Here is a 14,191-nt window from a genome sequence, read left to right as displayed (position 1 = left end):
TGATTAAGAAGGCAAATGGAATTTTGTCCTTCATTGCTTGAGGGATGGAGTTTAAGACTAGGGAGGTTATGCTGCAATTGTATAAGGTGTTAGTGAGGCCACACCTGGAGTATTGTGTTCAGTTTTGGTCTCCTTACTTGAGAAAGGACGTCCTGGCACTGGAGGGTGTGCAGAGAAGATTCACTAGGTTAATCCCAGAGCTGAAGGGGTTGGATTACGAGGAGAGGTTGAGTAGACTGGGACTGTACTCGTTGGAATTTAGAAGGATGAGGAGGGATCTTATAGAAACATATAAAATTATGAAGGGAATAGATAGAATAGATGCGGGCAGGTTGTTTCCACTGGCGGGTGAAAGCAGAACTAGGGGGCATAGCCTCAAAATAAGGGGAAGTAGATTTAGGACTGAGTTTAGGAGGAACTTCTTCACCCAAAGGGTTGTGAATCTATGGAATTCCTTGCCCAGTGAAGCAGTAGAGGCTCCTTCATTAAATGTTTTTAAGATAAAGATAGATAGTTTTTTGAAGAATAAAGGGATTAAGGGTTATGGTGTTCGGGCTGGAAAGTGGAGCTGAGTCCAAAAAAGATCAGCCATGATCTCATTGAATGGTGGAGCAGGCTCGAGGGGCCAGATGGCCTACTCCTGCTCCTAGTTCTTATGTTCACTCTTCAGTCACTTAGGTAAACACTTGTTTTCCTACTATGCTAATTCTCATATCAAAAACATCCCTTCAAACAGCCGTACTCACCGGTTCCCTTTTATCTAATTCTTTTTTTTAATCCAAATTTTACTTTTAATTTTGAGTTTACTCAATTCTTGAAGCCTCCTTTTACTCCAGTAACTTGACAGAATTAACAGGTGAACTGTGGTTGTACGCGTCACATGACAGAACAAATTCCAAATGCGACCAAATCCGATTCCATAGATTTATCAACAACCCATGCAGATATCTGTTACATTGTGAGCCAACCAATCTCACTGCAACTTTACCTTTCTCACTAGGGTTTCCAACTCCACTTTCAAAGATTGTGGGTGAGATTGCGTGGGATTCTCCAATAAATGAAAATGAAATGAAATTAAATGAAAATGAAAATTACTTATTGTCACAAGTAGGCTTCAAATGAAGTTACTGTGAAAAGTCCCTAGTCGCCACATTCCGGCGCCTGTTCGGGGAGGCTGGTACGGGATAATGGGGCTATGTCCCCACGCCAGTGTGAAAACCGGCGCCAACCACTCCGGCATCAACGGCCCCTGAAAGTGCGGAATTCTCCCCTTTCTTGGGGGCTAGGTTGGCGCCAGAGTGGTTCCCGAAGCTCCAGCCAACCGCGGGCTCGCGCAAGTTCGTGCATGCAGGGAACGGCCGGCGTATTTCCGCGCATGAGCAGGGGTTCCCTTCTCCGCGCCGGCCCCCGGGCAATATGGCAGAGCCCTACAGGGGCCCGGCGCGGAGTAAAGTAGGCCCCCACAAAACCAGCCGGCCGGCCGATTGGTGGGCCCCGATCGCAGGCCAGGCGCATGCGCAGAAAGTCTGAGGAACATCAGGTGTTGGAGTTCCCAACCTCCCAAGTTAAGTTTAGATTTCTTAACCAGGTAGAATATTTGGCTCTCCTGGTATAGATTGATATGAGTCTTGTCACTCCTGCAGTAATGTCCTGGGACAGATGACTGACCTCTAACTTCCACAGCCATCTTCCTTTGTGCTAGGTATGACTCCAACCAGCGGAGAGCTTTCCCCTTGATGACCACTGACTCTAGTTTTACCAGAGATCCTTGATCCCACACTCGGTCAAATGCCCCTTGATCTCACTCTCACCTCACCTCTGGAGTCCAGCTCTTTTGTCCATGTTTGAACCAAGGCTGTAATGAGTCAGGAGCTGAGTGGTCCTGGCAAACTAAGCATCGTGAGCAAGTTATTACTCAGTAAGTGCAGCTTGAAAGGACAGTCGACGAACTCTTCCGTCACTTTACTGATGATCAGGAGTAGACGGATGGTGTAGTAATTGGCTGGGTTGGAATGGTCCTGCTTTTAGTGGGCATGACATACTGCTTTTTATGGACATGACATAACTGGGCGATTTTTCACTTTTCTGGGTTTGGAAAAGGATGCAGCTAGTTCTGGAGCACATGTCTTCAGTACTATTGCTGGAATGTTGTCAGGATGTTTTCATCCGTTCCTTAATACCATGTTTAGCGAATTGAATTAGCTGAAGGTAGGCTTCTGTAATATTGGGGCCAACTAGAGGAGGCCAAGATGGATTACCTCGTCGTTTCTGGTTGAAGATTGTTGCAAATATTTCAGCTTTGTCAGCATGAATATGCCAGTCCCCCTCATCATTGGGGATGAGGATATTTGTGGAACCACTTCCTCCAGTTTGTTGTTTAATTGTCCATCACCATTCATGACTGGATATGGCAGGACTGTAGAGCTCAGACCTGATCCGTTTGTTACTCTGTCCCATGTTTGGTATGCAAGGAGTCCCTATGTTCCGGCTTCACCGGTTTTAAGGTGTGCTATTCCTGGCATGCCCTCCTGTACTCTTCTTTGAACCAGGTTGATGGTCATGGTAAAGTGGAAGATGTACCAGGCCACGAGGTTGTATACAATTCTGCTGCTGCTGCTGATTCACAGCACCTCATGGATGCCCAATTTTGAGTTGTTTGATCTGTTGGAAATCTACCCCTTTTAGCATGATGAGTGCCATACAACACTATGAATGGTACCCTCAGTGAGAAGACAGATCTTTGTCTCCACAAGGACTGTATGGTGGTCACTCTCACAAATACTGTCATGGACAGATGCATCTGCGACAGGTAGATTGGTGAGATGAGGTCAAGTATGTTTTTCCCTCTTGTTGGTTCCCTGACAACCTGCTGCATACCCGGTCTATTCGCTATGTCCTGTAGGACTCGGCCAACTTGCTCAGTAGTGGTGCTACTGAGCTTCTCTAGGTGATGGGCATTGAGGTCCCCTACCCAGAGTACATTCCATGCCTTAGCACCCTCAGTGCTTCTTCCAAATGGTGTTCAGAGTGGAGGAGTACTGATTCATCAGCTGAGGGAGGTCAGTAGGTGGTAAACAGTAGGAAGCTTCATCACCCATATTTAACATGATGCATTGAGACTTCATGGGGTCCAGAGTCGATGTTGAGCACTCCCAGGGCCACACACTTCTGTACACCACTGTGGGCCTGTTCTGTTAGTGGGACAGGGCATTCCCAGGTATTGCAAGTGTTTGGGACACTGTAAGGTATGATTTCATGGGTATGACTATGTCAGCTGTTGCTTGACTAGTCTGTGGGACAACTGTTCCAATTTTGCCACAAGCCCCCAAGTTTTGGAAAGGAAGATTCTGCAGGGTCGACAGGGCTGTTCGTCATTTTTGTTGCCTAAGTCACTGCCGGGTGATCCGTTGGTAGTGGTTTTCACAACTGAGTGGCTGCTCGGCCATTTCAGGGGGCATTCAAGAGACAAGCACATTGCTGTAAGTCTTGAGTCATATGTAGGCCAGACTTCACCATGTAGGTAAGGACTGCAGATTTTCTTCCCTAAAGGACATTAATGAACCTGATGGGTTTAACATCAATCGATAATGGTTTCATTGTCACTATTACCGAAACTAGTTTTGGGGGTTTCAGATTTGAGGCCTACACAGCCACCCATTCTTTGGGTGTTGAAATTATCCCAGTAAAGCACTATGAGAAAGCAAATTCTTTATTTTATGCTGCAGTTCAAATGGTTTTGTTATATTTTTCTTCTTTGCAATTGTGTGATCAAGTATTTTTGAAAGATGACCTAAATATCAAATTTGTGAAAATTTTGCATGTTCTTTGTAAGGGACTGCTTTGGACCTGACAACTAGTTTAATCTTTAAGTTGTTTAGGTGTTCAAGAGTTGGACCTATTGGTTTTGATTATTCCTATTTTCAGTGGGTGAATTTTCTTCTCTTTGTATTTGTCCATTTCTGCGAACTGCTTTCAAGTAAGATTTATTTTCTTGTCCTTCTCCCTCTGTCCTGGTGCACCTGCCCACCATTTTTAAAAGCAGTGGCTGAAAGAATAGGATAAACCAGTGTTTTTCAAACTTTTTTTCCAGAAACCCATTTTTATCAACGTCCAACCTTCGGGACCCAACCCGGCCGACCTTCGTGACCCATGCTTGCCGACCTTCGTGACCCATGCCGGGCGACCTTCGTGACCCACGCCGGCCGACCTTTGCGACCCACGCCGGCCGACCTTTGCGACCCACGCCGGCCGACCTTTGTGGCCCACATCGGCCGACCTGCGCGACCCACCATTTTCTCTTACCTTGTTTATTGCTGACAAAAATGGAGGAAATGGTTTTGGGTCCCTTTGGCCATAATGCTCCCTTTGTCCCTTTGGCCCCCCAAACTTAAAAAGAAGAGACTGCAACCATATAAAAATAAATGTGGCCGTACTGCGCATGCGTCCCCGATCATCAGTGTGCATGCGCATAGTTTTGCGCATGCGCAACGATGATGGGGCACGCATGCGTGTGCGACCAAATTTTTAAAATCTATTCCTGGCCATTTTGAAGGCCGCTCAGAAGTACAAGATCAGCAGTTGACAAAATATCCTCGGCTGACTTCCGGGTGCGGCGATGACCAGCTGAGTCGCACGTTTCGGCAGCTCCCTGTGAAACGAACTTTTGGGCTCTTGATAGGAGCCCCAACGGCAATTTTGACGGCTAAAAACACTGTGCGGTAAACCAGAAGGGAATCCCCCCTGGATACGGATGGAAAAAGGAGGAGAGAGTGGCCAGATTGCAGTGGATCCTTTAGAACAGCGGCAAGGAAGGCAAGCAAAAACCAAGATGGCATCGGAAGGTGGCAGTTTAACATGGGGCCCTGAACAACAAGAGTTCTTGAAATGCTGTGTGGAAGAGATAAAAAAGGAAATGAAGAAAGAGCTGTTGGCCCCGATACTACAGGCGATCGAAGGGCTAAAGGAGGAACAAAAGACCCAGGAGCGGGAGCTTCGGGTCGTGAAGGCAAAGGCAGCCGAGAATGAGGACGATATACAGGGCCTGGTGGTGAAGACGGAGACGCAGGAGGCACATCAGAAACGATGTGTGGAAAGGTTGGAGGCACTGGAAAACAACGCAAGGAGGAACAACTTGAGGATTCTTGGTCTTCCTGAAGGTGTGGAGGGAGCGGACGTCGGGGCATATGTGAGCACGATGCTGCACTCGTTAATGGGAGCGGAGGCCCCGGCGGGTCCGTTGGAGGTGGAGGGAGCATACCGAGTGATGGCGCGAGGACCGAGAGCAGGAGAAATTCCCAGAGCCATAGTGGTGAGATTCCTCCGTTTTAAGGATAGAGAAATGGTCCTTAGATGGGCGAAGAAAACTCGGAGCAGTAAATGGGAGAACGCGGTGATCCGCATTTATCAAGACTGGAGTGCGGAGGTGGCGAGAAGGAGGGCGAGCTTCAATCGGGCCAAGGCGGTGCTTCATAAAAAGAAGATAAAATTTGGAATGCTGCAACCGGCAAGACTGTGGGTCACATATCGAGGGAGGCACCACTACTTTGAGACGGCGGATGAAGCGTGGACTTTTATTGTGGAAGAAAAACTGGAATGAGCGGGTTATTAAAAAGAACGTTCGAACAAAGTGGTGGGGCGAATGTGGGGGGCAAAGAGGGGTTTTATGTACTAATCCTGCGATGTGGTAACTTTTCTCTCTCCCACAGGTGGTGATGGGGGGAGGAGGGGAGGTGGAGGAGATGGGGCGTTGGCCATTGGGGGCGGGGCCAAGGGAGAAGCGCGGGCTTGGTTCCCGCGCTATGATAATCATGGCGGGAAGAGAGAAGCAGGAAGGAGGGGGCGTCGCACGGTGCGAGCCGAGGTCACGGGGGGAAGCCGAGGTCAGCCAGAGTTTGCTGACTTCTGGGAGCAACATGGGGGGAGTAATTACGCTAGCGGGGGATCTAGCGGGGGGGGTGGGAGGGGGGAATTACTGGGTTGCTGCTGCTGGGGAGAGGGGGGAGCTGGTATGGGAGAGGATGGGCGGGGGGGCACCGCCTGGGGGAGATACAGCTGCGTGGGAACTGGGTGAGGAGCTGGAAAAAGGTGATGGCTAATCGACAAGGGGGGGGGGGGTAGGAAGCCCCCCAACTCGGCTGATCACGTGGAACGTGAGAGGGCTGAACGGGCCGATAAAGAGGGCACGGGTACTCGCACACCTTAAGAAACTTAAGGCAGATGTGGTTATGTTACAGGAAACGCACCTGAAACTGATAGACCAGGTTAGGCTACGCAAAGGATGGGTGGGGCAGGTGTTCCATTCGGGGCTAGATGCGAAAAACAGGGGGGTGGCTATATTAGTGGGGAAGCGGGTAATGTTCGAGGCAAAGACTATAGTGGCGGATAACGGGGGCAGATATGTGATGGTGAGTGGCAAACTACAGGGGGAGACGGTGGTTTTGGTAAACGTATATGCCCCGAACTGGGATGATGCCAATTTTATGAGGCGGATGCTAGGACGCATTCCGGACCTAGAGATGGGAAAGCTGATAATGGGGGGAGATTTTAATACGGTGTTGGAACCAGGGCTGGATAGGTCGAAGTCCAGGACTGGAAGGAGGCCGGCAGCAGCCAAGGTGCTTAAAGATTTTATGGAGCAGATGGGAGGTGTAGACCCGTGGAGATTTAGCAGACCTAGGAGTAAGGAGTTCTCGTTTTTCTCCTATGTCCATAAAGTCTACTCGCGAATAGACTTTTTTGTGCTGGGTAGGGCATTGATCCCGAAGGTGAGGGGAACGGAGTATACGGCTATAGCCATTTCGGATCACGCTCCACACTGGGTGGACTTGGAGATAGGGGAGGAAACAGGAGGGCGCCCACCCTGGAGAATGGACATGGGACTAATGGCAGATGAGGGGGTGTGTCTAAGGGTGAGGGGGTGCATTGAAAAGTACTTGGAACTCAATGATAATGGGGAGGTCCAGGTGGGAGTGGTCTGGGAGGCGTTGAAGGCGGTGGTTAGAGGGGAGCTGATATCAATAAGGGCACATAAAGGGAAGCAGGAGAGTAAGGAACGGGAGCGGTTGCTGCAAGAACTTTTGAGGGTGGACAGACAATATGCGGAAGCACCGGAGGAGGGACTGTACAGGGAAAGGCAAAGGCTACATGTAGAATTTGACTTGCTGACTACAGGCACTGCAGAGGCACAATGGAGGAAGGCACAGGGTGTACAGTACGAATATGGGGAGAAGGCGAGCAGGTTGCTGGCACACCAATTGAGGAAAAGGGGAGCAGCGAGGGAAATAGGGGGAGTGAGGGATGAGGAAGGAGAGATGGAGCGGGGAGCGGAGAGAGTGAATGGAGTGTTCAAGACATTTTATAAAAAATTATATGAAGCTCAACCCCCGGATGGGAGGGAGAGAATGATGGGCTTCTTGGATCGGCTGGAATTTCCCAAGGTGGAAGAGCAGGAAAGGGTGGGACTGGGAGCACAGATCGAGGTAGAAGAAGTGGTGAAAGGAATTAGGAGCATGCAGGCGGGAAAGGCCCCGGGACCGGATGGATTCCCAGTCGAATTCTATAGAAAATATGTGGACTTGCTCGCCCCGGTACTGACGAGGACCTTTAATGAGGCAAAGGAAAGGGGACAACTGCCCCCGACTATGTCTGAAGCAACGATATCGCTTCTCTTAAAGAAGGAAAAGGACCCGCTACAATGCGGGTCCTATAGACCTATTTCCCTCCTAAATGTAGATGCCAAGGTCCTGGCCAAGGTAATGGCAATGAGAATAGAGGAATGTGTCCCGGGGGTGGTCCACGAGGACCAAACTGGGTTTGTGAAGGGGAGACAGCTGAACACGAATATACGGAGGTTGTTAGGGGTAATGATGATGGCCCCACCAGAGGGAGAAACGGAGATAGTAGTGGCGATGGATGCCGAGAAAGCATTTGATAGAGTGGAGTGGGATTATTTGTGGGAGGTGTTGAGGAGATTTGGTTTTGGAGAGGGGTATGTTAGATGGGTGCAGCTGTTGTATAGGGCCCCAGTGGCGAGCGTGGTCACGAATGGATGGGGATCTGCATATTTTCGGCTCCATAGAGGGACAAGGCAGGGATGCCCTCTGTCCCCATTATTGTTTGCACTGGCGATTGAGCCCCTGGCGATAGCGTTGAGGGGTTCCAAGAAGTGGAGGGGAGTACTTAGGGGAGGAGAAGAGCACCGGGTATCTTTGTATGCGGACGATTTGCTACTATACGTGGCGGACCCGGCGGAGGGGATGCCAGAAATAATGCGGATACTTGGGGAGTTTGGGGATTTTTCAGGGTATAAATTGAACATGGGGAAAAGTGAGTTGTTTGTGGTGCATCCAGGGGAGCAGAGTAGAGAAATAGAGGACCTACCGCTGAGGAAGGTAACAAGGGACTTTCGTTACCTGGGGATCCAGATAGCTAAGAATTGGGGCACATTGCATAGGTTAAATTTAACGCGGTTGGTGGAACAGATGGAGGAGGATTTCAAGAGATGGGATATGGTATCCCTGTCAATGGCAGGGAGGGTGCAGGCGGTTAAGATGGTGGTCCTCCCGAGATTCCTCTTTGTGTTTCAGTGCCTCCCGGTGGTGATCACGAAGGCTTTTTTTTAAAAGGATTGAAAAGAGCATCATGGGTTTTGTGTGGGCCGGGAAGACCCCGAGAGTGAGGAAGTGATTCTTACAGCGTAGCAGGGATAGGGGGGGGCTGGCACTACCGAGCCTAAGTGAGTATTATTGGGCCGCTAATATTTCAATGGTGAGTAAGTGGATGGGAGAGGAGGAGGGAGCGGCATGCAAGAGAATAGAGAGGGCGTCCTGTAGGGGGACTAGCCTACAGGCTATGGTGACAGCCCCATTGCCGTTCTCACCGAGGAACTACACCACAAGCCCGGTGGTGGTGGCTACACTGAAGATTTGGGGACAGTGGAGACGGTATAGGGGAAAGACTGGAGCCTTGGGGGGGTCCCCGATAAGAAACAACCATAGGTTTGCCCTGGGGGGAATGGATGGGGGATATGGAATGTGGCAAAGAGCAGGAATAACGCAACTGAAAGATCTGTTTGTGGATGGGAAGTTCGCGAGTCTGGGAGCGCTGACCGAGAAATATGGGTTGCCCCAAGGGAATGCATTCAGGTATATGCAACTGAGGGCTTTTGCGAGGCAACAGGTGAGGGAATTCCCGCAGCTCCCGACACAAGAGGTGCAGGACAGAGTGATCTCAAAGACATGGGTGGGGGATGGTAAGGTGTCAGATATATATAGGGAAATGAGGGACGAAGGGGAGACTATGGTAGATGAACTAAAAGGGAAATGGAAAGAAGAGCTGGGGGAGGAGATCGAGGAGGGGCTGTGGGCAGATGCCCTAAGCAGGGTAAACTCGTCGTCCTCGTGTGCCAGGCTAAGCCTGATTCAGTTTAAGGTATTACACAGGGCACATATGACTGGAGCACGGCTCAGTAAATTTTTTGGGGTGGAGGATAAGTGTGCGAGGTGCTCGAGAAGCCCAGCGAATCATACCCATATGTTTTGGTCATGCCCGGCACTACAGAGGTTTTGGATGGGGGTGACAAAGGTGCTTTCAAAAGTAGTAGGAGTCCGGGTCGAACCAAGCTGGGGGTTGGCTATATTTGGGGTTGCACAAGAGCCGGGAGTGCAGGAGGCGAGAGAGGCCGATGTTTTGGCCTTTGCGTCCCTAGTAGCCCGGCGCAGGATATTGCTAATGTGGAAAGAAGCCAAGCCCCCGGGGGTGGAGACCTGGATAAATGACATGGCGGGGTTTATAAAGCTAGAGCGGATTAAGTTCGTCCTAAGGGGGTCGGCTCAAGGGTTCACCAGGCGGTGGCAACCGTTCGTCGAATACCTCGCAGAAAGATAGACGGAATGGGAAAAAGAAGGCAGCAGCAGCAGCCCAGGATCGGGGGGGGGGGGGGGGGGGGGGGGGGGGGGGAACCAGAAGGACTCTCAGGGTTGTTAATATATACTGTATAGTATGTATAGGTCGTTGCTACAGATAATTATATATTGGACTGTTAAATTATATTTTTGGAGAGTGTTACTTGTGACAAGGCAGTTGCCAATTAGGGCTAGTTTTCATTTTTGTTATTTATTATTTATTCATTTTTTGTTTATAAAATAGGTCATTGTTATTTGTGTTGTTATAATATTGTGTAAAGGATGCACAATGTACTGTGTTGGTTGACCAAAAATTTTCAATAAAATATTTAATAAAAAAATATCCTCGGCTGGATTCTCCTTTCCTGAGACTGACTAAGTGTTGACATCGGATTTGTGGACTTTCATGATAGCAAAACTGGTGCTGAACATGGACCGATTCAGCTTCTGTGGAGAGGCTAGCACCAGCGCCACGTGGAACTTGACCGTGTCCATGAATGACACTCAGGACGCTGACAAGCTGCAGCCGCATATACACATTACAATTCCCACACACACACTCATCTCAGCCAACAAGATGGAACTGGTTGCACTGGAAGACGCCCATACAGCTGATGGGTCAGCTGGGGCCAGAGGGCACCTACATGGGGTGGCCTGGGGGGGGGGGTCACCTATATGATACATGGCCCGAAGTTCACAGTGGGCTGTCAGCGGTGTGCGCAGCTCCATGGCTGCCTTTCCAGCTGTACAATGGCGTTCCGTACCCGTCCATCCCGACCCCACAGCCCACCTCCTGGCCAGCCCCCCCACCCCCCACCCGGGCCCTGGCAGAAGCCAATGGCACAACTGTCAGCACACTATGGTGATGTTGGACACTTTCCTTATCCCCTCGCTCTTCCTCAGCAGTCACAATGATACGCAAACGCTGTTTACTGAACATGTGTTCCGGACCGCATTGACGCCGCTGTCGAGGTGACGGAGAATTGCGATTTGGCGTCAAATCGGTGCGTCGGAGCTATTCTCTGCTCAATCATGTTTCCCGATTTCGCCGTCAGTCAGCGGAGAATCCCGCGCCCTATCTTTTCAAAGAAAATTTGGTTATGTCTCAGGGTAATATTGCAGCACTTCAGCAAACTAGCAAATCATAGAACCCTTACAGTGCAGAAGGAGGCCATTTTGTTCATCGAATCTTCACCAACCCTCCGAAAGAGCACTCTACCCAGGTACCCCCCCCCCCCCTAATCCCTGTAACCTAACCTGCACATTCCTGGTCACTAAGGGGAAATTTAGCAAAGCCAATCCAGCAGTACTTATTCATTTTGCACTTACACTGCCAATGGCAGAGCGGGTGTTGGGCATTATGTCCAGTGGGGAGGATGTTGATCAAGCAGACAGCTCTGTCCATGGTGATGTTGAGCTTTTTGAATATTTTTGCATCTGCAGTCATCTGTGTGCATATTGCATCACTTTGGGTGAGCCTTATAGATGATACTGAGGGTGGTGAAGAGAATATGATGGGTTAAGATGGTGATGCACTCATTGCCTCGTTATGATAGTCATTTTGTAGTTCGGACTAGTTCCGTTAAGCTTTTGTCAGTGATGACCCTCAGAATGTTGATTATGGGGGCTTGGTGATAGTATTGCCATGGGAAATTTGGTTTTTCAAGATGGTCATTGCCTGATATTTATGAGGCATTAATGTTACCTGTCAGTTATCAACCCAAACCTGGATATTTGGACCAGGGATGATCAGTGAACAGCTCAGTAGAGATATTTGGGCTGTGGATACTGCCCTGAGAAACTCCAGCAACAATGATCTGGGGCTATCTTTGTTTTTTACTCCAGCCATTAGAAGATTTTCTCCTTGATCCTCATTTACTTTAGTTTGCTCGAGGACTTTGGTGCTATGTTCAATCCAGGGCCAGCCTGAGATTCAGGACAGTCTCTGGTCTCTTCTCACCCATTCTGAGGTGTTCATGTCTGGAACAGGGCTTATGTTGGGCACAGCTGCTACAATTTTGAAATGTATTAGCCCTGTAACTTAGGTTTCTTGATAACAACTGTATAAATTAAAGTTGACTGCATTTTGTTGCTTTCCTGCTCATCCTGATTATCATAAAAATTCTGCAGGGAACAAGAATTTGAAGGTGCTAAAATTGAGTCAAAGGTTTTGACTGAACGGATTGAAACCCTGAAAAAGCAGTTCCAAAGTGAGAGAGAGGTTGCGAGGAAAACCAGTCAGAAAGAAATAGTGGAAGTAAGTCTCACTGCATCCTTCCCAAAATAAAATAGAATTATCAAAGGACATGAACTGGACAAAACTGACACAGTAAAGTCATTTGTGTAAAAGAAAGAAAAAAAAGACTTGCATTTATCCAGTGTGTTTTACGAGCACCTGATGTCTCAAAGCCCTTTACAGCCAATGAAATACAGTAAGTCTTCACTTGAAGTCACCCTGCTTAACGTTGTTTCATTTTGACAATGTTATTTATTTAGGGCCTGTTTAGGGCCACCTCCAGGTTTACTTTGCAAGTTATTCCAGCTAGGAATGCACAGTGCTGCAACGGTACGGTACAGTATTTCAGCTTGTATATATTTTTTCTGGGCAAGAAATGTCCAAAGGAACCTAACTCCGGCTTTAACATTGATTCTTATGGGAAACCATAATTCACATGAAGTCGTTTCACTTAAATTTGTGATTTCAGTGATGCAACCACAACTTTAAACAAAGACTTACTGTAATACTTTGAAATGTAATCACTGTTGTAATGTAGAAAACATGACAGCTAATCTATGCACAGCACACTCTCACAAACTGCAATGTGACAATGACCAGATAATTTGCATTTTGTGATGTTGACTGAATTGTTGGCAGGACACAAGGGATATGTCCCTGCTCTTCTTCAAATATAGTGCCATGGGAACCTTTGCATTTACCAGAACAAGCAAATGGGGCCTCAGTTTTACATCCCATCTGGAAGATGGCACTTCGGACAATGGAGCATTTCCTCATTACTGCACTGGAGTGTCAGTTTTGACTTTTATGTTCCAAGTCCTGAAGTGGGATTTGAACCTGGCACTTTATGACTCAGAAGTGAGAATGTGACGAACTGAGACACAGCTGACACTACTACATGTATAAAATCTTTAACAAGAAATGTGAGAGTAATAAGGTGTAATCAGTTATAAGCAGTTGTCTTTGTATTTTCTTTGATTAATTGGAACATTTATAATTTCGGTTGGATAATAGTGACCAAGGTCAAGTGGTGAACAAATTGCTCGACTATGGAGCATGTTTAGACCTATTGCAAATTGAAGTTAGACTATAAGACTAGGCATTTAGAAGCTATCTTTGCACAATGGAATCAGGCTTGAGGGGTTTTATATCTGACTACTGCTCCTAGTTCTAAATGTTCTTATGTTGTTAAAATAAAATTATAATGATCTCATTAAAATATGTAAGGTCCAAATCACCACCTTGAAGTGGCTTGGCTGCCCACCCAAATTTTGGCCTTAGTTAAAGACGGAAATTAGTTGGTTGGAAATGGGCATGAGTTGGAAACAGATTTTTCAGACTTTAATCCCCCTCACCCAACTTAACCAGCTATTTTACATTGCAATTCTACCATCTCACTGTTTTTGAGGAGAGTTATGGAATACTATCAGAAGTACGTATTTGCAAAGAACGACCATCGTTTTCCTTAACTTGTATATAAATTTCCTAACTTCATAGCTTAGAAAAAGTCTATCTGATGCCACATCCAGGTGTGCAGAAGTGTCACGAGCCAACAGAGAATTGCGACTGAAAGTTGCCGAATTCGAGAAGATTATAAAAAGTCAGAAAGCAAGGATCAAAGATCAGAAGACACAACTTAAGTATCATAAGGAGACCAAAACAACTAATGCACAAAATACAGAAAGAATAAAGGTGTGTATAGTACAATTTCTTCTTTGTTTGTAAACTCACTTTGAAAGACCTGGGGCGGAATTCTCCGGTATCGCGGCAAATACGGCACAAATCAGTCGGGCATCGCGCCGCCCCAAAGGTGCGGAATCCTCCGCATCTTGGGGGGCCGAGCCCTAACGTTGAGGGGCTAGGCCCACGCCGGACTGATTTCCGCCCCGCCAGCTGGCGGAAGTGCTCTGCCAGCTGGCGCGGAAATTACATTGCCGGGCGGCGCATGCGCGGGAGGGTTAGCGGCCGCTCACGGCACCCCGCGCATGCGCAGTGGAGGGAGTCTCTTCCGTCTCCGCCACGGTGGAGACCATGGTGAAGGTGGAAGGAAAAG

At 48.2% G+C, this 14,191-nt stretch overlaps 1 protein-coding gene across 5 annotated transcripts in view; it reads left to right on the top strand.

Annotated features, from left to right (window-relative positions):
- Positions 1-14,191, top strand: part of LOC140389833 (coiled-coil domain-containing protein 150-like) — a 183,269-nt gene that overhangs the window by 126,741 nt on the left and 42,337 nt on the right. For all 5 annotated transcript variants that reach the window (XR_011934489.1, XR_011934487.1, XR_011934486.1 and 2 more), the window contains exons 18-19: positions 12,033-12,159; positions 13,636-13,830. Coding sequence is in view for 2 of the 5 variants with exons in the window: in XM_072474402.1 (XP_072330503.1) it covers positions 12,033-12,159; positions 13,636-13,830 (322 nt within the window). In the remaining 3 variants the exon portion in view is untranslated. The remainder of the gene's footprint in view (positions 1-12,032; positions 12,160-13,635; positions 13,831-14,191) is intronic.

Source organism: Scyliorhinus torazame, chromosome 14 (assembly GCF_047496885.1).
Source record: "Scyliorhinus torazame isolate Kashiwa2021f chromosome 14, sScyTor2.1, whole genome shotgun sequence".
Taxonomy (NCBI): domain Eukaryota; kingdom Metazoa; phylum Chordata; class Chondrichthyes; order Carcharhiniformes; family Scyliorhinidae; genus Scyliorhinus; species Scyliorhinus torazame.
Note: the sequence above shows the minus strand (reverse complement) of the source record. Positions and strands in the feature narration are given on the sequence as shown.